The sequence below is a fragment of the Morus notabilis genome, unplaced genomic scaffold (genome assembly GCF_000414095.1).
Source record: "Morus notabilis unplaced genomic scaffold, ASM41409v2 Scaffold467, whole genome shotgun sequence".
Taxonomy (NCBI): Eukaryota; Viridiplantae; Streptophyta; class Magnoliopsida; order Rosales; family Moraceae; genus Morus; species Morus notabilis.
In genome coordinates, this window is record NW_010361652.1 from 579946 (window position 1) to 602224 (window position 22279).

Here is a 22279-nt window from a genome sequence, read left to right on the forward strand (position 1 = left end):
TTATTTATTTAATATATTATTATTTTAAATATTATTACATGTTTTCAAAAATTAAACCACCAAACGCAGTTTCAGTTTTTTTAAAAACTGAAATCAATCTCTGAATAAAACTACCAAACGTATTTTCAGAAATAATTCCAAAATGAAAATGAAAACGTTTTCATTTTCATTTTTAAATCATTTTGGAACCAATTCCAAACGCACCCATTGTGTTGCTAATATTTTCTGTACAAGAGCAAGGCTCCTTCATTTACAAATATTGTGTTGCTTGTTCAAGCGCTTATGACATTAAAATATCATGCTTAACAAACAAAAAAAAGGAGATATATTATTTCGACAAAAATCTGAAAGGATAGCAATCTGTAAAAGAAGTTTTTGTTCCAAAGAATATTTCTTAGTAAATTAGGAAAACATCCATAAATTGGAAGAACAAAAAGAGTTGCTTATGTGAAATTTGACATTTGTTTTCTAATTGGAAATTAAATTTTTTAGGTCGCAAGAATTCACAATCTTGAATTCCCATCCATTTCATTTCAGAGAGGAGACAGTTTTGGCAATATATAGGCCTTCTCTTTTAGACGTAAATGTAGTTTTTCTCTTACAACAATGGATACCAAACTTTAATCCTTACAAGCAAAATTCAACCGTAAATGCTCACGTTTGGATCCATATTTATGAACCTTATCAGAATTTCGTCATCCAAAAATTGTTTCTAAAATATATGATAGCAATCAGTATTGTTGTGCAATTGAAAATTGACAAGGCAACAATGATAGGGGTTCATGGCACTTTACACAAACTTTTAACTGATGTGGATTAGCTAACAAATTTACCAGTCGAATTCACTTAAGGCGATGAAATTATCATTGCTAATGTACTAAAATGTACCTTCAATAAGATCAAATATATCGTGAAAACAAAAAATACAAAACAAAAAAAAAATACTTGGAATATGTAGATGTTCGATAGAAAAATTTGGATTATAATTTGGGTGGTTTTGTTTGCACAGCATTTTTCATTCTCCACACCCCACTTTAAATTAATGTTCCTAATGACAAAAAGTCTTTCACACAAATGACAAAAAAAGACAATCATCATGACTTAATTACTTAATTAAATTTTATAATAAAAGAAAGTTAATTATATATATATTCTATTTCAACATGCCCCACATATTATATCCAAAATTTATGATTTTTTACTAATCATTTTTGTTTGTCAAGGATAATCATTTCATTTTCTTTGGCCTTTTATTTTTATAACATTGCATTATTTTTCTTCTTCTTTCTATGTTTCATCTCTCTCTTTTTTTTAATACTCTTTACAATTTGCCTTTTTTTCCCTATTTTATCTTTTTTTATCAATACCCCAATTGATCTATCAATTATGTTGTCATTACGAATATATTTATGTGCTTTATTTTTTCTAGAAAAAATGTAATAATAAATTTTCTTTATGTAGGAAAAAGATTTCATGCTCAAAGTACTTCGAAAAAATAGAGAGATAAAGAAATAATAATACTAAAATAATAAATTAATATAAAATGGTGGGTTTGAAAAGAAAAACAAAATATTCGAGAATTAATAATCTTATAAAAATAGTTATGGGTAATCTTGGAATAATAAGGGTGTGCAAAAAGTAACTTTAATTCTTTCAAAATTGAGGTGGTGTGTATTTAGAAGGTGGGCGTGGAGAATAAAAAAAGGACGTGAATAGAACGACTTTTTAGAGGGAGATTGGTCCAGATAATTGACATATAGCCAAATTGTGAATGAAACAATTTTTTTTTTCTTTTTCCTTTTTGGAAGAAAGAATATTGTATATTAATGAAGGGTTTCGCCAAAAAGATAGGTGTTGTTTTAATTTACTATTTTACATAGATTCAACAACCAGACTAATAAATCACTACTACACAAATCACAATAAACCACTACGACGTCGCTGGAACTGACGTGACGTCTATTTTATAGAGACGTAGATTCTACTCAGTGTTACGTAGTGAATGCATGAGTTCTTTGTTTACTAAGGAATATCATATATCTTCACAATCAATAATCCTAAAAATAAATTTTCATTTTACCATTCAATATTTATTTCTTCGAGTTTGTAAATTTTGCCTGTCTTAAAGCCTAGCTGGCATCACTCGACTATAAAGTTGAAACTTTTTTTCTCACTCGTACTTGAACATAATAAATAATAAAACTCAAAGTTAAAGAATATAAAATTATGTCACATGAAGTTAGTTCTAATAATTTATATATCCATTACTTCATTATATATATATATATTATTACTTAGCTAGAAGTCGACACCACTGAAATGTCCCTATATTACATATTTATTATACCAACTAACTTTAACCAAAAAAAAAAAATTTACAATAAGGGGAAAAAAAAGAGCTCTGATAGAAACACGCCATACAAATATAGTACTGGTGAGCTAAGCCATTTAAAGCGACTGTTTTAAATGGCAATTTATTTATCACCTAACAGACTCAAAATGCGAGGTAGTACTAGATCAATAACAGAACTAAGAGAAGTCACATCTAAATATTACCGGTGGAAGTGAAGTTAAAGTTGGAGCAAGTTGTTTGTCGGGAGTTTAATGTGTTGCTAAATCCAAGCCTAGAATTATCCAAATCAAACTGTAATAAATTGTTTTCAATCTGATGCCCGCCGATCACAATTGAAGTCCTAGTAGTTGGACTGCCGACGAACCCGAGACACGCCACTTTGTCATTAACATAAACCATGGAGTTTGTCCCGTAAATGCTCCACACCGCCATCTCGTTCTGCAACACAAGGTCGATTGTCGGCACCGACTGGCCGAGCCGCGCTGGCGCAATGTTCTTCGCGCTAAAACACGCTCCGAAAGGCGATACGGGCGAAACCCTAGCCACGTTCTTGGGGAGTGCTTTGACAAATGCGCCAACAACAGCCTTGTATATGGAGGTTTCCAACACCGTGTAGGGCTCAACAGTGCTGATCATTGTTCCACCAACCCCATTACCGTCAATGGAAAGCAGTGAAGTGTTTAATGGGACAACTTTTCCGTTTACCTTAATCGACTTTACGCCGATGAAGTAGTCGGCTGAAGGCCCGTTGTGGGAGGAACTGGGCGCGGTGCTCACGGGGTTGAGGATGAGAGGAGCGTAAGTGAGAGACTGGGACATGTCAATCCGTGGAAGGAAAACGTAAGGTCCATCTCCGAAAAAAGCGACGCCAGAATCATCAGAATTAGTAGAAGAGCTGAAGCAAAGAGCGAACTTCCTCAGGAAGCCAAAAGCCGCGGAGAAAAGCGAAGGCACCGCGACTTTGTTCCGACCCAAGCCGGCCATTCCGACGGCGTTGCGCGACAAGTTGTGCAAGAGATAGGTCGGCGCGCAGGAGAAAAGGAACTTGCGGAGGCCACTCTACCGGGGTTTTTCCGTTGGTGGATTGGATGTAGAGGACATCTTGTGAGAAGTCGTCGCTGGTGCCGGTACCGAGAAAAGGGTTTCGTGGGGATACGACGCAAAATTTGTCAATGCCGTTGGAAGTGCAGGCGTTGGTGCCGCTGAGCTTGCACTCCGCCGAGAGGCAAGGGACGGTCGTTTTGGTGGAGGAGTTGAAGCCATTGCCGCAATCTACCCAAAGGTATTCGCCGCCGAGGTCGATGGTTAGCTTGATGGGGACGGGAGGCGTGCGTTGGGCGAGAAGGGTGTAGTATTGGCGAGTGGAGGCGTCTTTGTTGACGCGTAGGACAAGAGCTTTTAAACGGGATGGGGTTTGGGCTGCGGAGAGAGAGAAGAGAAGAGAGCAAAAGAGAAGGAAATTGTGAAAAGAAGCCATTTTTAGGAGCTAGTAATTGAGAAGGTACTTTTGAATTGTGTGCTAATGAGGGTGAAGAAGTTGTGTGAAGGTATTGGAATTTATAATGTGATAATTGGGATATCTAGAATTTGATATAATTTGAGACTTTTTGTGTTGGCGCGTTTTGTTTTGGTGCAAGTTGAAGGCTATGCGAGTTGAAAGGATCAAATTGTCCACTAAAGGTGTAGTCTTTTGACTTATCTTCTGGTCATCAGTAATGAAGGAGGCCATTGGGCCAATGTGGGTTGGTCTGTACCCATTAATTTTCATGGCCGACTACTGCCACCAGTGCATGGCTATGCTACGTGCCATAATTGATGGACATATGTTTTTGAGCCGAGATTTATAGCCCGCGTTGTTTCGACTTATACAAGTTTTAAGTTAAGAATTACTTTGAAGGCAATAAATTTATTTTATTGACCCTATGGATCCTTGTAATTACTTTGTAATTATTTCCATGATCTGTACATATTAGGTGTTATTAGCTTAAGTGAAGGAACTTTACGAAAGCCTACTCATGAATTCGGGGAATTAGTTATTACTCATTGACGAGTTATATTATTAGGAAATCCTTCCAATTTATATTTGTTATAAAGTGGTTCTTTATTAGTCGGTTGCAACACGATAAGAAGAAAGGAAAGCTGCCAGTGTTTTAGTTAGTCATGTGGCATATTCTGTTTAGTTGTACGTTGGATATAAATAGACAAACAAAGTATTGTATTAGCAAGCAATTTTCATAACCGAAAAATAGGAGAGAGAAAATAAGAGAGATCTGTGAGAAAGGAGATTTTTCTTTGGGTTATCTTTCTCTGTAATTCAATTCTTTATCTGGTGGTGAATAAAAGAAACTTGTTCTTCTGTGGAAATTTTCTTGGCTTGTTAAAGTGCTGGTATCAAAGATTTACAAAGGGATTAGGCAAGATTATTAACAAGTGGTATCAGAGCTTGGCTGGAAGAAAAATGGCGTTGGCAAAGTTTGAAGTTGAGAAGTTTACTGGCTCAAATGACTTTAGTCTCTGGCGATTGAAGATGAAGGCACTTCTTGTTCATCAAGGACTCGATGCTGCACTTTCGACTGAAGCGCTGCAGAAGATCGATGAGAAGAATCGGTCAGAGATTACGAAGAAAGCCCATAGCGCAATCTTGTTGAGCCTGGGAGATGAGGTTCTTCGCGAGATAGCGGACGAAGCCACCGCCATTGGGATCTGGGGAAAATTGGAAGCTTTGTATATGAAAAAATCACTTGCCAATCGTCTCTATCTGAAGAAAAGGCTTTATACACTTCAGATGGATGATGAAAAGCCCTTGAAGAAACATCTGGATGATTTCAATCGGATCATTCTTGATTTGAAGAGTATTGAAGTAAAGATTGATGACGAAGACCAGGCCATTCTTTTACTGAGTTCTCTGCCCAGAAGATTTGAGCACTTCGTTGACACGATGCTCTATGGTAAGGACTCCCTGACAATGGCGGAAGTCAAGGCAGCACTGAATTCGAAAGAATTGCAGAAGAATGGTGAAGCTAAGGAGCCAAACATAGCAGAGGGACTGGTGGTTCGCGGCAGACCAGAAAAACGGGATTTCAAGTCCAAGAATCGTCCAAGATCGAAGTCGAAGTCAAGGAGAAAGTGTTTTGTGTGCCATAAGGAGGGACACCTAAAAAAGGATTATCCTGAGAGACGAAGCAAGTCACAAGAAAAGGGGAAAAACTCTGGGGACGCTGCAGTAGTGGAAGATGGCTATGAAAGTGCAGAGGTTTTATCAATTTCAGAATCAGATTCTAACAAGGAAAGGATCTTGGATTCTGGATGTTCTTATCACATGTGCCCAAATAAGAGCTGGTTCGAGACCTTGAAGGAAGTCAATGGTGGAACTGTTCTGCTCGGGAATAACAAGGCATGTAAAGTGATGGGTATTGGAACTATACGGATCAAGATGTTTGATGGAATTGAAAGGATACTTCAAGATGTGAGGTATATCCCTGAACTTAAAAGAAACTTGATTTCTTTAGGAATTCTAGATCTTGGTGGATATGGATTCAGGTGTGAAAATGGAAGTCTCAGGGTTTATAAAGGTTCCCTAGTTGTTATGAAGGCCTTTCGTAATAATGGTCTATACACTTTAGATGGGAAGACAGTGATCAGTGGGGTAGTTAATGTGTTGAGCACCACTGTAGATAAAACCAGATTATGGCACCAACGTCTAGGCCATGTTAGTTAAAGGGGTTTAGAAGAATTGTACAAGCAGGGCTTTCTATGTGGGGATAAGATTGAAACCTTAGAATCTTGTGAACACTGTGTTAAAGGCAAGGCAAAAAGACTGAGGTTTTCAACAGCAGAACACAGGACAGAAGGAGTATTGGACTATGTGCATTCGGACCTCTGGGGACCGTCCAGAGTTGTATCTCATGGAGGAGCAAGATACTTCTTGTCAATAATCGATGATTATTCAAGAAAGCTCTGGGTACATCTGATGAAAAACAAGAATGATGCTTTTCAAAAGTTCAAGGATTGGAAAGTACTGGTGGAGACTCAAACAGGAAAGAAAGTAAAGAAACTGAGAACATACAATGGGTTAGAATACTGTGCAGAATTGTTCACTGATTTGTGTAAAAAGGAAGGCATGGCAAGGCATTTCATAGTTAGGAAGACTCCTCAACAGAATGGTCTTGCAGAACGTTTTAATAGGACTATTCTTGAGCGAGTGAGATGTATGTTGGACAATGCTGGATTGCCAAAATCCTTTTGGGCAGAGGCGGTCAGCACTGCAGGCTTTCTAATAAACAGATGTCCCTCTTCAGCCATTGGATTCAAGACCCCACAGAGCTATGGAGTGGCAAACCAGCTGATTACAGTAGATTGAAGACCTTCGGATGTATTGCTTATGCTCACATAAGGCAGGACAAGTTAGAGCCACGAGCACTCAAGTGCATATTTATTGGCTATCCTGAGGGCGTGAAAGGCAATAAGATGTGGTGTTTGGAACCTGGTCATGCTAAGTGTTTCATTAGCAGAGATGTGGTATTCAATGAGCATCAAATGGCCAATCTTGTCAACAAACCAGAGGCTAGTTCAAAGGAGATAGATTTGAGACATGCACTGAAGCTTGAGGTGGAGTCTACTACCATTTCTGAATGAGAAGAACAGGGCCAAACTGGAGATCAAACTGAACAGCATGAAGAACAACCTCAAGATGCTGAGATAGATCAAGATTACAGCTTGGCAAGGGACAGGCATCGAAGGCCACATAGAGCACCACAGAGGTATGGTCAGTCAGATTTCATTTCATTCGCATTGGTAGCTGGTTTGGAAATGGATGATGAACCAAGAACATATCAGGAAGCAATGAAAACTAGAGACAGTAAGAAGTGGCTAGAGGCAATGAATGAAGAAATGTTATCATTGCAAAAGAATGAGACTTGGATTTTGGTGAATAAACCAAAAGATAAGAAACTGGTGGGTAGTAAGTGGATTTTTAAGAGAAAGGAAGGTATTATAGGTGTTGAAAAGGCTAGGTACAAAGCACGGCTGGTGGCAAAAGGGTTTACTCAGAAAGAGGGAGTGGATTATTCAGAAATTTTTTCCCCTGTAGTGAAGCACAGCTCCATTAGAACCCTGCTGGCCTTGGTAGCTCACTGTGACATGGAACTAGAGCAAATGGACGTCAAGACTGCTTTCTTGCACGGAGAACTTGAAGAAACTATCTATATGAAGCAACCAGATGGCTTCATTAAGAAAGGAAGTGAAGACAAAGTTTGTCTATTGAAGAGGTCATTATATGGCCTCAAACAGTCTCCAAGGATGTGGTATAAGCGTTTTGATAAGTATATGCTCAAAATTGGTTTTCACAGAAGCAAATATGATTCTTGTGTTTATCAAAAGAATCATGGGGTGCTGAAATCAGTCTACTTACTACTGTACGTGGATGATATGCTTATTGCCAGTGAAAGCATGGTTGAAGTTTCAAAGGTAAAGAATTTGTTGAAATTGGAATTTGAAATGAAAGACCTTGGTCATGCTAGGAGAATTCTTGGAATGGAGATTTCAAGAGACATGAAGTTCAAATGGTTATATCTGTCACAAAGGTCCTACATTGAGAAAGTACTTGAAAGGTTTAGCATGATAAAAGCTAAATCAGTACTTACTCCTCTTGTACAACATTTTAAAGAAGAAGAAGAGGTGGCCTATTTGGCATATTCATTGAGTCTCATAAGTAGATTTATGGCCAATCCAGGCAAGAATCACTGGGAAGCTGTAAAATGGGTTCTAAGGTATCTGAATGGTACTAAAGATCTCGGTCTCAAATATGGAAGATCAGAAATTGAGGGAGATGAAGTAGTACATGGATATGTAGACTCAGATTTTGCAGGCAGTGTTGACACGCGCAGATCTTTGACGGGCTATGTTTTCAAAGTGCTTGGAAGTACAGTAAGCTGGAAGGCAAACCTGCAACCTGTAGTGGCTTTGTCAACAACAGAGGCTGAGTATATTGCAGCCACAGAAGCAGTAAAAGAAGCTCTTTGGCTCAGAGGACTAGTTTCTGAATTACTAGTTCAAAACTCGTTGATAACTGTAACTGTGTACTGTGATAACCAAAGTGCAATATGCTTAACCAGAAATCAGGTGCATCATGAGAGAACGAAGCATGTGGATATAAAATATCACTTTATAAGGGATGTTGTGGCAGAGGGAGCAGTTGCTGTTAAGAAGGTATCAACTGATGACAATCTGGCAGACATGATAACTAAAGTGTTACCAGCAGTAAAGTTTCAGCATTGTTTGAAGTTGCTGAATATGGTTAGTGTCTCAAGTGATTTGGATTGCAGGAACATAGAAGATGAATAAAGAATCAAGGTGGAGATTGTTATAAAGTGGTTCTTTATTAGTCGGTTGTAACAAGATAAGAAGAAAGGAAAGCTGCTAGTGTTTTAGTTAGCCATGTGGCATATTCTGTTTAGTTGTACGTTGGATATAAATAGACAAACAGAGTATTGTATTAGCAAGCAATTTTCATAACCGAAAAATAGGAGAGAGAAAATAAGAGAGATCTGTGAGAAAGGGGATTTTTCTTTAGGTTATCTTTCTCTGTAATTCAATTCTTTTTCTGGTGAATAAAAGAAACTTGTTCTTCTGTGGAAATTTTCTTGGCTTGTTAAAGTGCTGGTATCAAAGATTTACAAAGGGATTAGGCAAGATTATTAACAATATTCATAAGTAGGTTCATCATAGGGTGTCGATGAACGAATGACAAATGTATTCCTGATCTGTGGATATAACCATATTGTCGAACCATGTTAAATTTTTTGCTATTCTTCTCTTTTATCTTTACGTTTTTCTTTTATTCATATATTTATTTTTATTTCAACTATCTCAAAATAAATTACATTTTATTTATTCTGGTTTGGATAAAAATAATTGAAAAGTAAGTTATTCAATGCGGGCTTTAAAAATTTGATGTGCACTACAACAATTAAGCCCATTTGCGACAACATTTTTTGCGACGACATTTGTTGTCGCAAATAATACTCTATTTACGACGACATATCGTCGCAAATACCTACCGTTAAATAAAATAACTATGTCGTCGCTAATAACTTCAATGTCGTCGCAAATAATATTGGCGCGCAATTTTCAATGGCGCGGATTATTGGCGCGAAGGTAATCCATTTTTTTGCGACGACAAGTCATCACTATTTGCGACGACATTTATCATCGCAAATAGTTTTACCTTATTTGCGACGACATTATTTTTCTGTCGTCGCAAATAATCTTATTTGACGATAAAGTAGGCGCGGGAAAAAAGCATTAGTTGCGACAACTTTAAAATATTTGCGGCGAGAAAATATCTTCGCAAATATTTTAGTATTTGCGACGACATTTTATTAATTTGCGACGACAATGTCGTCGCAAATATTTTATTATTAGCGACGATATTTTAAATTTATTTGCGACGAATATGTCGTCGCAAATAACTCTGACCTAATATCCCCTTCTTCTTCTTCTTCATTTTCTCCCGACGCTCTCTCTCTCTCCCCTGCAAATCTCTCTCTCTCTCTCTCCTGCAATATCTCTGTCGTAGCCTCCTCTTCCCGTGGCCGCCGCCGCCGCCCCCACTGCCGGCCTCTCCTTCTCTCTCTTCCCTGCTTTCTCTATCTCTCTTTCGAGCGGATCTCTCTTCTTCCCCTCTCCTTCCGCCCCCGCCGCCGGCCTTCCCCTTCCCTCTCTCCCCTTGTCTCTCTTCCGGTCTTTCTCTCTCTTCCCTTCTCTCTCTCTCTCTCTTCTTTCCGTTTCCTGCCGCCGCCGCCGCACTACCGCGCTGCTCCCGCATTATACTTAGAACTAGATTATACTTAGAATTAGATTCGAGCATGAAGAGCATAGCATTTTTTTGCCTATAGAATTTGTAGTCGTAGCCTTTCATAAATTATTAAGCTTCATCAAATTAGACCGGACTTTAAATAATTATCTTCATATATTTTCGAGTGATTGTTTAAATTTTAATATTCGTTAATTTAAATTTAACTTTATTGATCAATATTTTCTATTTATATGCATCATATAGATCAACATATGACTCATTAATTAGTAACAATTCTGTTGAGATTAAACTCTCATTGAATATCAATGTGATAGACATATGAGAACGTTTATTATTAATCTTAATGCAAAACTTTTTATGAATGAGCAATTAATTTGTTTGTGTATCAAATTTAAAACTATAAAAAAGTAAAGTATTCATTCTTTTTTACGTTTTTTTTACTGTAGCTCTTTTTTTTATACAAGCGGATCAAGCCCATAATATTATTTTAAACTCTCATTGTGTCTATATGTTACTCTAGATGTTAATAAAATGTTAATTTTGGTGTTTGAAAATTATGTTTGATGTTTTAATTTGATGTAGGCGTTTGAGTAGGCGTTTAATTTTTCGCCTTCATCCTTGTTTGCACGGTTCCTCCGATGTAATCCTTCTATTTTCAGCCCCCGTTTAGTGGGTTTGAACTTTGTAAGTTTTATATATTTATTTAGTTTAAAATTGTAGTAGTTGTATGAATTCGGGATTATGATGACAATATTTGAATTATGATTTTGTTATATTGTTGAAATTTAGTATATGTTTATGATTCTTATTCTGGGTGGCACATCTTGCAGCTATGGTGTGCCGAAATCTTTTAAAGTTATTTTTCTGCAGGTTTTGAATTTAGATTATATGAAAAATAAGTCGTTATGCTGCCGAAATTTAGTTAGGAAACCATAATTTTAATAAGTTCATAATTGACTGTATTATGCAGGAAGAGATATGAGAACTAAATGCACGAGTAAATCCTCAGAATGCTCTAACTTTAGTGCCTTTAGTTTCCCAACGATGTTAGACATCCTATAATGTACTCCCTTATGTTCTCCTTTGCCTTATACTTCATGGAAATGAGGTTACTCATTCCTAACTTTTCATTCTTGACAAAATATTACTCAAGTTCTTTGAGGAACTTCTTGGCATTAGTGCTCTCAGTAATAGAGCCCAGAAACGCCTCCGGAATGGAGCGTTTCATGATTATAAGACTCATGCAGTTAGAGCGGTCCCACTTATCAATTTTATCTGTGTTTGGATTTTCCGTAGTAGTAGTGGGACGCTCTATTCTGAGTGCAAGGTCTAAGTCCATACATCCGAGAACGATTTTCATGTTCTTTTCCAAACTTTAAAATTCGTCCCATTCAGCATTGGGATTGCGTTAACTTGAACAGAAACATTTACAGCAGTAGCATAAACTAAATAGAGAACAAAAATAAAATATACTCACAATCAACATTCATGTCATACATAAGCATAATCAACCATATAATGCATACATGACATAAACAAATAACTCAAAGCAAGGTGGTAGGCCCATTTCAAGATACCTAGCACAACACTGATATTTAGTCTTTGGACCAAAAATATCAGCTTGTAAGTGGTACTCTCCGCGCAGTAATCAAATATTGATAATAAGTCATGTCAAACCATAGCCTTCCTTTGGGCCGACTATTGCTCACATGGAGAGCTTTATAATTGTCACATATTTATTACCACATGTATACCTATTATTTGGCCAAATAATAACCTTCCTTTGGGCCGATCATTATTCGTATAAATAACAGACATACACATCTTTATATTCTAAAATGAATTAATATCCACAACAGAGGTTACTTTAGTAACAATATTATTTCAATCAATTTATTTCAAAATACAAGACAATTAAGTGTAATAATAATCAAATCAAACAAAATAAAGAACCGGAATTTCATTTTATTGAATGGAATCTTTAATTTTCTTTAATCAATTTGCACTTAACTTCTTAATGGGTTAAAAAATGCCCAAAATATCCAAAATTGGGTTTAAAACAAACCAAAAATTGTCAAAATTAGCAACATATTCCTTATGGTCGTAGGTAATAACCTGCGGCCCTTTAGTTCTAATCCACAGGCCCTTGGGCTGTGCTTCTTTTTTTTTTGTCACGGGCCTGAACTGGCCCGTGTCCCTTTTTTTTTTTTTTGGTTCTGGGCCGAAGGCCAGGATTTAGGAGAACCCTAGGGTCATGCGACCCTTCTTCTCCACTGGCGGCCGCCAGACCACCAGTCCCCATGCCGCGGCCGGCCGGTTGCGGCAATAACTGTCTAGTGCAGCCCAACAGTTGCGCCTGGGAATCCAGACGCCGGCGGCGGCAAGCTTGCCGCCGGCAACAAAATTGTTTTTTTAATCTTTTCCTTATGCGGCGGCCTTGGCCGCCGCTGGTCTACATCCAGCCGCGGCCACAGGCCGCGACTTGCCCGTCGGCGCAGCCCAACGGCCACGCCCTCGATTCCTCAGCGCCGGCGGCCAAGGCTGCCGCCAGCCACAATCTTCAACCCGAAGAAGAGAAGAAGAAAGAAGGAGAAACAAAAATTTCCAGAAACACCCGAGAGAGAAAAAAAAAAAACTTCTCAAATAAATCCTTTACCAAATTTCTTAATTCTAAATTTTCGAGAAAATCAATTTGTCAATAACAATTAATTTGAAAATTATTCAACAAATTTGATTAAAATCAATCACCAAAAATTCATATGATTATCTATATACATGCTTTTCTTAACAAAATAAAGCATATCTAAAATTTCATAAACAAAAGAAAAATCATATGAATCAATCAATATGATATTTAGCTAGAGATATTGGAGATAAAAATTCTCTCAATAATTTAATGTGATGACCTCTCTGATACCACTTGTTGGATCTTTTCAATCCTTGTTCCACATTCCAGGAATCATCACACCAAATTACTAAGAAAATAAGTTAGAACAAATACATGTCTCCATTGGTGCAGCCTCAATCTCCAGTAAAATTTTTTAAGACAACGAGCACGACGGTTATTGTCTTCCTTAGTCAAATCTCCTTAGCTCCGTTATGGGGTGTTTTCTCTCTAGATGGGGAAGAATGAAAACTGCCGAATGATTTGACGTATTGGGGACCATAACTTAAGTTTCTTTATATACTGTCCCATTAGGCTCTCATTAAACCTAGTTGGGTCAATATGAGTATCCACCCATTCAACTTATACTCTGTTATGAAATTATTTGACATTTTCATAATTAGATCACTTAATTAATCCAATTAATTAAATAACTTAATATAATTATTAAATAAATATGTGGCTCACAATATAGGAAACTCACGTTTCCTAGTATAAAACTTCACACTCATCGGTATAGAAGTGGTTACAGTAATCGGTCCAGTGATCATATGGTGTTATAACTCTCCGAAAATGACCGAAGGGTCTGATATTAAAAATGTAAAAATGAGTATTTATATCTAAATCTCTCTTTATCATTAATTAATAAATTTTTAAATAGTAACCTATCATCCTCAAAATATAAATATCGCACACTTCTGCAAGGCTCCAGCGACGATCGAGTGGAGTGACCAAGAATTGACATAAAAGATATTAAAGTTTCAGAACTTGATCAACAAATTGACTAGCATAGGAAATGTTAATTACGAACCATGATTATTGTAAAGGGAACTTTACAGCCTGCACTATCAAGTTTCAGGAGAAGTACTGAGACCCGGATGATACATACTCATGAATATTTATTATTACATCTGAACATATTTCAGTAGATGAAGCTGCTAACAATTTGCATGTTTTGCAACAAATATTGTCATATATGACGAAATATTATTAAACCACAATCATTACTAACCTGTATATAACATACTTTTCTTATTTCTAAATATATATCCATATAATATATATGTAATGCTTCTTATGTATAATTGTTGAGGTCAAATTCCATATCTCATTTCTCACCATACACATATCACTACGTTTTTTAGAGAAAAATGGCTTATCATAAAATTAGCCTATGGAATCAACCGAGAGCTTCCGACAGGTCACGGGCCCAACAGGTAGTCTGATGAGTCTCCAACGGACGACAAGCCATTTATTGAGTCCATGACTTCCCATATCAAGGAATGACCTAAAAGAACAACTCCAACACATCAGAATCAAGCCGCGAGCTTCGGACAACTCACGGGTCACGACTCGACGGACCGACAGCTTGTCCGGCGAGCTGCTTGAATTGCCTGGGTGACTTGGTGCCTAAGTTACCAAATAAGGATTAGATTATGAATGAGATTATCTCCCTAAATCTCAGAGAATCTCATTTAAATGAGGATATCTCCTCTAGAAACGGGATAATCTCAATCCTAATTAAAATTCAAACTTCAGACTTATCCACATGATATCTCCTATCATAATTCAAATAGAAGATCTTATCCTAGAGAGATTCAGCCACCAAGCCTATAAATGGAGGCCTCATTCACATTCATAAGGTGCCTTGCATGCTTATACGGAGGCCCTAGCCTCCAAACTGCATCTGCACGTATTCCAAAGTGCTCCAGAGTATATTTAGCGGTGTTCTAAGCTTATTTTTCCTTGTTTTCTCTATTATTCTCCCGAATTCCCCTTTTCTCTTCTCGCTTTTCTTTCTAGAAGCATTGTAATTTTTATCAATTATAGTGAAAGTCTCGTACAAAATGATTAAATGAAAAGGTTAATAAAACTAATAGCTATCTATTTTGCACATATGATGATAATAACTACAAAGTATATAGCATTTGTCAAATTTAATAAAGAAAATTGTACAATCGATGATTTTCACTTAAATGTCAAAATTTAATATTGACACGTCAATTTGGTATTGTATTAGTGATGCTCTTTGACGTACTCTTAGAAAATGGGGAAAGAATGAAAAAAGAAAATGGTAGAAACAATGAGGTAGCTGATTAGATTAGGCGTAAGATTATTTTCTAAATAAATGTTAACAAAATATAAATCTAATTAATATGCTTAAATATTGCTAGGCCAAGTCTGCAACCCTACAACATAAGACCAGTTTGTCCCACTCTAACGCAGATTGATGGCTCGGCCCGAAGGTGTGCTCCTGCATTGCTCGTGGCACACAACAATTATAAGCTGTTGCGGATGTTAAATCTGAAACACTAAAAAACTGTTGATGAGAATATGATTGAGTGTGTAATTTTTTAGGAAATTTTTTCGAACTCTCTAAATTTTTGTCTTATCTATTTTTTTCTATTATTTTTATTTCAGTTTATTTTTCTGTTGCGTGGGTGTAGTGGTTTGTTTTTTCCCAACAACTAGAATCAGAGTTGTGGTGAAGATTAAAAGAAAAAAAAAAGTGGTCAAGATAATGTCCGAGATAAAATTTGAGTAGATTGAGCGACAACTAAAATCAGAGTTGTGGTGAAGATTAAAAGAAAAAAAAAAGAGGTCAAGATGATGTCTGAGATAAAATTTGAGCAGATTGAGCGGTTTGATAGAAAGAGTAATTTCAACATCCGGCAGAGTATGGTCAAAGATGTTACTAAAAGCGTTACAAGGAAAGAAGTCAGAAAATATGAAAGATGAAGATTGGGAAGAATTGGAAGCGAAAGCGGTAAGCACTATTCGTTTAAGTTTGGCTCATCACCTGAAATATAGTGTCATGAATGAGACATCTCCTTATGAGTTATGAAAAAAATTAGAAAAAATTTATATGTCGAAATCCCTAACAAATAGATTATATTTGAAGAAGCAATTGTATGAGTTGAAGATGGATGAAGAAACTGATATTAGGGATTATATAAATAATTTTAATAAGTGCATAACTCAATTGTTAAGTGTATAGTTCAAAATTAAAGAGGAAGCTAAAACGGTAATTTTGTTGGCCTCACTACCCAAATCATATGAGACTTTAATGACTACACTTTTAGTTGGAAAGATGACGTTGATTGTGGATGAGGTGTTGACTGCTATTTTAGAGACTGTAAATATGAAAAAACCTAGTAGTACGTCTCATAATGAACAAATTTTAGTGGCGAAGTCAGATTCATATAAGGGTAGGAGCAAGTCACGATGGAGATATTATGATAAGAAAGATGATCGTTCCCAATTTCAGTCAAGGAAGGAAACTGAGTGTTATTATTGTCATAAGAAGGGACATATTAGAAGAAACTGTGTAGAACTGACGAAGCATCTAGAAGAAAGAAGAAAGCAAGAACCCCAAGAGACTTCAGATTCTGCAAATGTTGTTGGCGACAGGTATGACAGTAAAGATAATGTGTATTTTGTTATTGCTGATGAAAATATTTCTGACTCTTAGATTTTAGATTCTAGATGTTCGTTTCATATTTGTCCACATAAAAAGTGGTTTGATTCTTATAAGTCATGTGATGCTAGTAATTTGTTGATGGCTAATGATTCTAGTGCTTAAGCTGTTGGAATAAGTATTGTGAATGTGCAGGTGTTTGATGGAGTTGTGAGGACATTGCCAAATGTTAGGCATGTTCCTCAACTAATGAGAAGTTTAGTTTCTTTAAGAGTTTTAGACACTTTGGGTTGTGAGTACTATGTAAATAGTGGTTTTATGCAAGTCAAAAGAGGTGATTTAGTATCCATAAAGGGTGAAAAAGTGAAAAACTTGTATAAGCCGATTGAGACTACGGTTGTAGGTGGAGCTATGAAGGTGGAGGCAAGCCACAAAAAATCTTCATCTGTTGTGAACGAAGTTGCAAGAGTAAAAGAGTGCAACAAGATAATAACAGTTGAAGATGATAAAGACAAGATGGTGAAGACTTGTAGCAGTGAAGATACTTTAAAGAATAAGAAGATAGCTTTTCGTGTCAAGTTTGATAAGAGTTTGAATTTGATATATGTTTATTCTTGTTGAAGTTTGCATTGTGTGTGTAATGACGAGTTTCGAGATTGGATACCAAAATGAGTGAGTTGAGAGAATTTGTGTCAATGTAGAGATTGTTGGATAAGTACCTCAAATTAGTTTTGAAAAAGTTACTATTTCGTGTTTTTTAGTAAGTTATTGTTTTTTATTTTTGGGCGAGGGTTATTAAGAGTCTATAAATAAGTATTTTGTGTAAGATTTTATGTGTGCTAAGAAAAAAGTGTAGAGAAAAAGTGCATCCACTTAGAGAAAGAGAGAAAAGTGAAGAGAGAGATAGACAATGGTGTAGGAGGTTATAGGTAGAGAGAAAAATTAAAAAAATTTATTGAGTATGTAATTTTTAAAATTGTTAGTAAATCTTTCTTCTTCTTATGTAAACGTAGAAATTTTTTTTAAACTACTTAAATCTTTATCTTCTTTATTTTTTTTATTATTTTTATTTTAATTTATTTTTTTGTTGCGTAAATATAATGATGTCTTTTTTCCCAATAATTTTACACGTCTCCACTGCTTTGCTTTCGTTTGTTAGTCCTATGAATCACCATTCTTTTTTACCCCCGTAAAAAAAAAAAAAAAAAAATTCACAGTATATTAGATGATGTCAAGTGGTTGAAAATCACCACGTCAAGGTAAAAATAAAGCAAAAAAAAAAAAAAAAAACTAAAACGAGAAATTTATCTTCTGAAACCCTTTTCAAAAAAAAAAAACTCCAAAAACTCAAAAACCTTAAAGAGGCAGATGGCGGCGGATCTCAGAATAGATAGGGAAGAAAGAAACCCATCCAAAACTGGAGTACTTAAATGTCATATCTAAAAAATATGATCCCGTTCACTTCATTAATTTGAATTTAAAATTTAAATTTTGTTACAGTAAAATTTTTTTACAAATAATCACATTTAATATTTTTGCTACAGTAAAAAATTCTCACATAAAATTATATTTCAACTCGAATTATAAACTCGAATAAACGAAGTGAAGGACTCATATTAATCCCTGACCCTTGGTGAGAATCAACGGCTAAGATTACACTCAACCGCCACATCAAACGGCAATGAGCATAACCGCGTTTTACGAAGCGAACCCATGAATCCGTCATCCTCTCAGATTAAACCCCTCACTATTTAACCTCTCGCTTACACCCTAACCGTCTTTCCTTCTTTTCCTTCTCTTCTGCTCCTCAGCCTCCCCCTCTCTCTCCTCTTCTCTTTATCTCTCTAGTAACACCAAGAATAAAGTAAGAGTTTTCCTTGGCTATATATATATATAGATATAGAAATATATAGCTTAGTTTCATATATATATATATATAGTGGAGTATATATATAGATAGAGAGAGAGTAGCGGGGAAGATGCAATCGAACGGCTCTGATTCGACGCAGCAGGAGCAGAATCAAAAGCAGCCGACGGCGGCGGCGCCGCCTCAGTGGATGGCGATGCAGTATCCGGCGACGGCGATGGTAATGCAGCACCAGATGATGCCGCCGCCGCCGCATCATCAGCACTACGCGGCTCCGCCGCCGCCGCAGCACTACATGGCGGCGGCGTACCACCACCCCTACCACCACGGCCACCAGCAGCAGCAGCAGCAGACGGGATCTGGTGGCGGCGCCGATAACAAGACTCTCTGGGTCGGCGATTTGCATCACTGGATGGACGAGAATTACCTCCACTCCTGTTTCGCTAACACGGGAGAGGTACAAATATTTCCGCTATTCTTGCTCTTTATATACGCATTTGCTGCGTGTATACACAAACACACACACACGCACACACATACATATGTACATGTATATTGTTTTGTTTGGTTTTGTTTATATCTGGCTTTTATTTTGTGAACATGAATCTTTGGTTTTCTTTGGTTTTCTTTGTTTGTTGTTTTTTTGTTTTGTAATTGTTGGTATTATAAGTAAGTGAATAATAACACATTAATAATATGTCAAAGATTAAGAGGATTAAGAGAATAATAACACATTAATAATATGATGTCAAACATTACGATTTTACGATTTTAATGAGATGCTGGAAGCTGAATTTGTATAATGCGTGTACTGACAATTAATGTATCGTGTTAGCCTAAAAGAGGGGTTGATTGGATTAATGGAAAAAAAATGCTATCTTTTAATTTGGAGACTTAAAAAAAAAAGTAACGGGCAAATATTTTATTTCTAATTTTATACTTTGGACAACTGGGACTTAATTGAATTACTCTCTTTCAGTTTCTTATAGGAGTTTTGTTAATTTCGGCCATTAGGAGCAGACATTTGATGCAAGATATAATATTGCTTAATTTGAAGCTTGTTCTTGCATGTTGAACTTGTTTGTGTTGCAGTTTCTATTTTAAAAGCTTTCATTTTAGGAAAAAAAAAAAAATTGCATGATGGTCACCTTAATGTTTTCTTTTTAGTAAGGCTTGTCTTCTTGTGACACAAGATGGTTGCATCTGATTAAAAGTTTTATGATGGAAATTGGAGTGTAAAGCTTGTGGAAAAGTGGGTCATTGTGGTTCTTCAACTTGTTGATAAACTAAAAAAAAAAAAAAAAATTCATAGATTTCTCGTTAGTCTTTGGAAAATTAGCGACATGTGTATATGTGTCTAAATTTATGCACGTGTGTCTCTTTCTCTGTGTGTGAACAAATAGAGTTCATGATTGTATTGCAGATTGCTTCCATCAAGATTATTCGCAATAAGCAAACTGGTTTGTCCGAGGGCTATGGATTTGTGGAATTCTTTTCACATGCAACGGCTGATACAGTTCTGCAGAGTTATAGTGCCATGCCAATGCCTAACATAGACCAGCCCTTCCGTCTGAACTGGGCGTCATTTAGCACCGGGGAAAAGCGCTCAGATAATAACGCTTCCGATCTTTCGATATTTGTAGGAGATTTAGCTGCAGATGTTACAGATAGTTTATTGCTTGAAACTTTTTCCAGTAAATTTCCATCTGTTAAAGCTGCAAAAGTTGTCTTTGATGCCAGTACTGGCCGTTCAAAGGGTTATGGTTTTGTGAGGTTTGGAGATGATAATGAAAGGTCACAAGCCATGTCTGAAATGAATGGTGTTTATTGTTCAAGCAGGCCCATGCGCATCGGTGCTGCGACTCCTAGGAAGTCATCTGGATATCACAATGGTCATTATTTACTCTACTTGCTTTTTTTCTATCTGTTAATTTTCATTATTAGTCACTTTTATTTAGTCAGTTTATTAATTTTATTGATTAGTTTAATGTTGCTCTCTTCTATTTTGCTTTAATTTGGCTCAACTTTTTCAGGAGGGTATGCATCAAATGGTGCATCAACACAAGGCTTCCAATCTGATGGAGATTCTTCAAACACAACAGTAAGTTCTTGGCTGCCTCTATTAACAGTCACTTTTTTCTTCTCCTTTGGCTGAATCGCATTCTTTGTAGATATTTGTCGGAGGACTTGACCCTAGTGTTATTGATGAAGATCTAAGGCAGCCTTTCTCTCAGTACGGTGAGATTGTCTCTGTAAAAATCCCAACTGGAAAAGGGTGTGGATTTGTGCAATTTGCCAATAGGTGAATCTTCTGTTCTTTCCGTAATATTCTCTGGCGCACACAACAGTGGTGCATACTATAAAGAATTCAGATTCAGATTACTGAATGAATGATCGTTTTTAAACTCTTGTGACAGAAATAATGCAGAGGAGGCATTGCAAAAGCTGAATGGAACAGTAATTGGCAAGCAAACAGTGCGCCTTTCATGGGGACGCAATCCCGCAAATAAGCAGGTACCCTTCTTTTCCTTCATAGCTCCCCTCGCAACCACCACACACACACACACAGCAAGAACAACAGAACTCCAGTACTTACCAACTTGAATTAGCCACTCTTATTTATCAAATATCTGATTAGTGAAGTTATGACCAACTTTTAGAATATTGCTTGGACTGTTAAGTACAATTTTGCAAAAATAATCACTATACTAAGCTGCATATTTGTAGAATACAGTTAAAAAGTGAAAGGTTTTGTAGTGACCTTATATAAGTATATTGCCAATGGATTTTGCATACCCTGGTCACTAATTCATTTTTCTTAATTGCCATTTTGGTATTTACAGTACAGAGGTGATTTTGGCAACCAATGGGGTGGGGCTTACTATGGAGGACAAGTTTACGATGGATATGGATATGCTCTGCCACCACCTCATGATCCAAGCATGTATGCTGCGTCATATGGAGCTTATCCCCTGTATGGAAGCCATCAGCAACAAGTGAACTGATCGAATATGCCGTGTTATGGCAGCCTACGGCGAACGAGTGAAATGTAGCAGTGTGATTTGTCCGAGCTTTGGATTCGATCAAGGAGTAGTTCTAGTAGTTTGGTAATCAAATTATATCACAAGTCTTAGAGTCTGCAATTATCTGTCACGACTTGCTTGGTGCTGTAGAAGGAATCCTTATTAATATTCCCTCCTGACAAGGAGTGGACTGAATTTTGTCAAAGTTAGGTAGCATTAGATAAGGATTTGGTCAATAATCTTAGCTTAGGCTCTTTGGATTTGAAGACAAAATTTATTGGAATGCATGGCCTCTGAGAATATTGTTTGTGGCAACATTTTATGGGGCACTTGATTTTTCCGTTTTTTTTTCCCCCCTAATTACTATCCATGATTATGTTTATGCGAACTATCTTCTTCTTTGACTTCTGAATTGCCTGCTGTGTGCATAACAAACGAAATTCTTTCATGCTGCTTTTAAATGATTAATGCTAGTTTTTAAAGGCCGTTTGAGGCAAACGACAGAACAAAGTAAGCTGATTTAGCTTCTTTTGCTAGATTACCAATTATTTTACTTTTGGAACTTCCCTAAGCACAACGTTTGTGAATGTAATGGGAAGAATAGTCGATAATGTTGACAATTTTGGTTTCTTTGCGTCTAGCGCTTGGGGGCACGATACATGCACAGAGCACATTTTTGTTTTGTAATTCTGATTAATTTCTAAAGCAAATGTGCTGTGCTGTTACGGTTGCGAATGAGTTGGATATCGATTTTTTTGTTTGTTATTTTCATTTGCCTTTTCTTTTTTATTTTTTTTATTTGCTTGAATTGGTCAAATAATATAACTAATAGTATTGTGTTAATCTTCATTTATTGGTAACATACTTGTGAACTCAAACATGACTATATGTGTTCAAATTAAAGTTTAAATTAGGGTT

The 22279-nt window shown here is 36.5% G+C and overlaps 1 protein-coding gene and 1 pseudogene across 1 annotated transcript; one reads left to right on the forward strand and one right to left on the reverse strand.

Annotated features, from left to right (window-relative positions):
• Positions 1 to 2452: 2452 nt before the first annotated feature.
• Positions 2453 to 3864, reverse strand: LOC112092049 (annotated as a pseudogene).
• Positions 3865 to 18239: 14375 nt separating this feature from the next.
• Positions 18240 to 21678, forward strand: LOC21408757 (polyadenylate-binding protein RBP47C). Its single transcript, XM_010100407.2, has 6 exons — positions 18240 to 18795; positions 19762 to 20230; positions 20372 to 20439; positions 20510 to 20640; positions 20756 to 20852; positions 21182 to 21678. Exons 1-6 carry the CDS (start codon positions 18451 to 18453, stop codon positions 21341 to 21343), a joined length of 1272 nt encoding a protein of 423 aa, XP_010098709.1. The 5' UTR covers positions 18240 to 18450; the 3' UTR covers positions 21344 to 21678.
• The last annotated feature ends 601 nt before the right edge of the window (positions 21679 to 22279 follow it).

Bases quoted from the DNA above. Each gene is read 5' to 3' on its own strand.
- LOC21408757 (XM_010100407.2), top strand. From the start codon at position 18,451: ATGCAATCGAACGGCTCTGATTCGACGCAGCAGGAGCAGAATCAAAAG. The intron at 18,796-19,761 runs GTACAAATATTT...ATTGTATTGCAG, and splicing joins GTTTCGCTAACACGGGAGAG to ATTGCTTCCATCAAGATTAT. The intron at 20,641-20,755 runs GTGAATCTTCTG...CTCTTGTGACAG, and splicing joins TTTGTGCAATTTGCCAATAG to AAATAATGCAGAGGAGGCAT.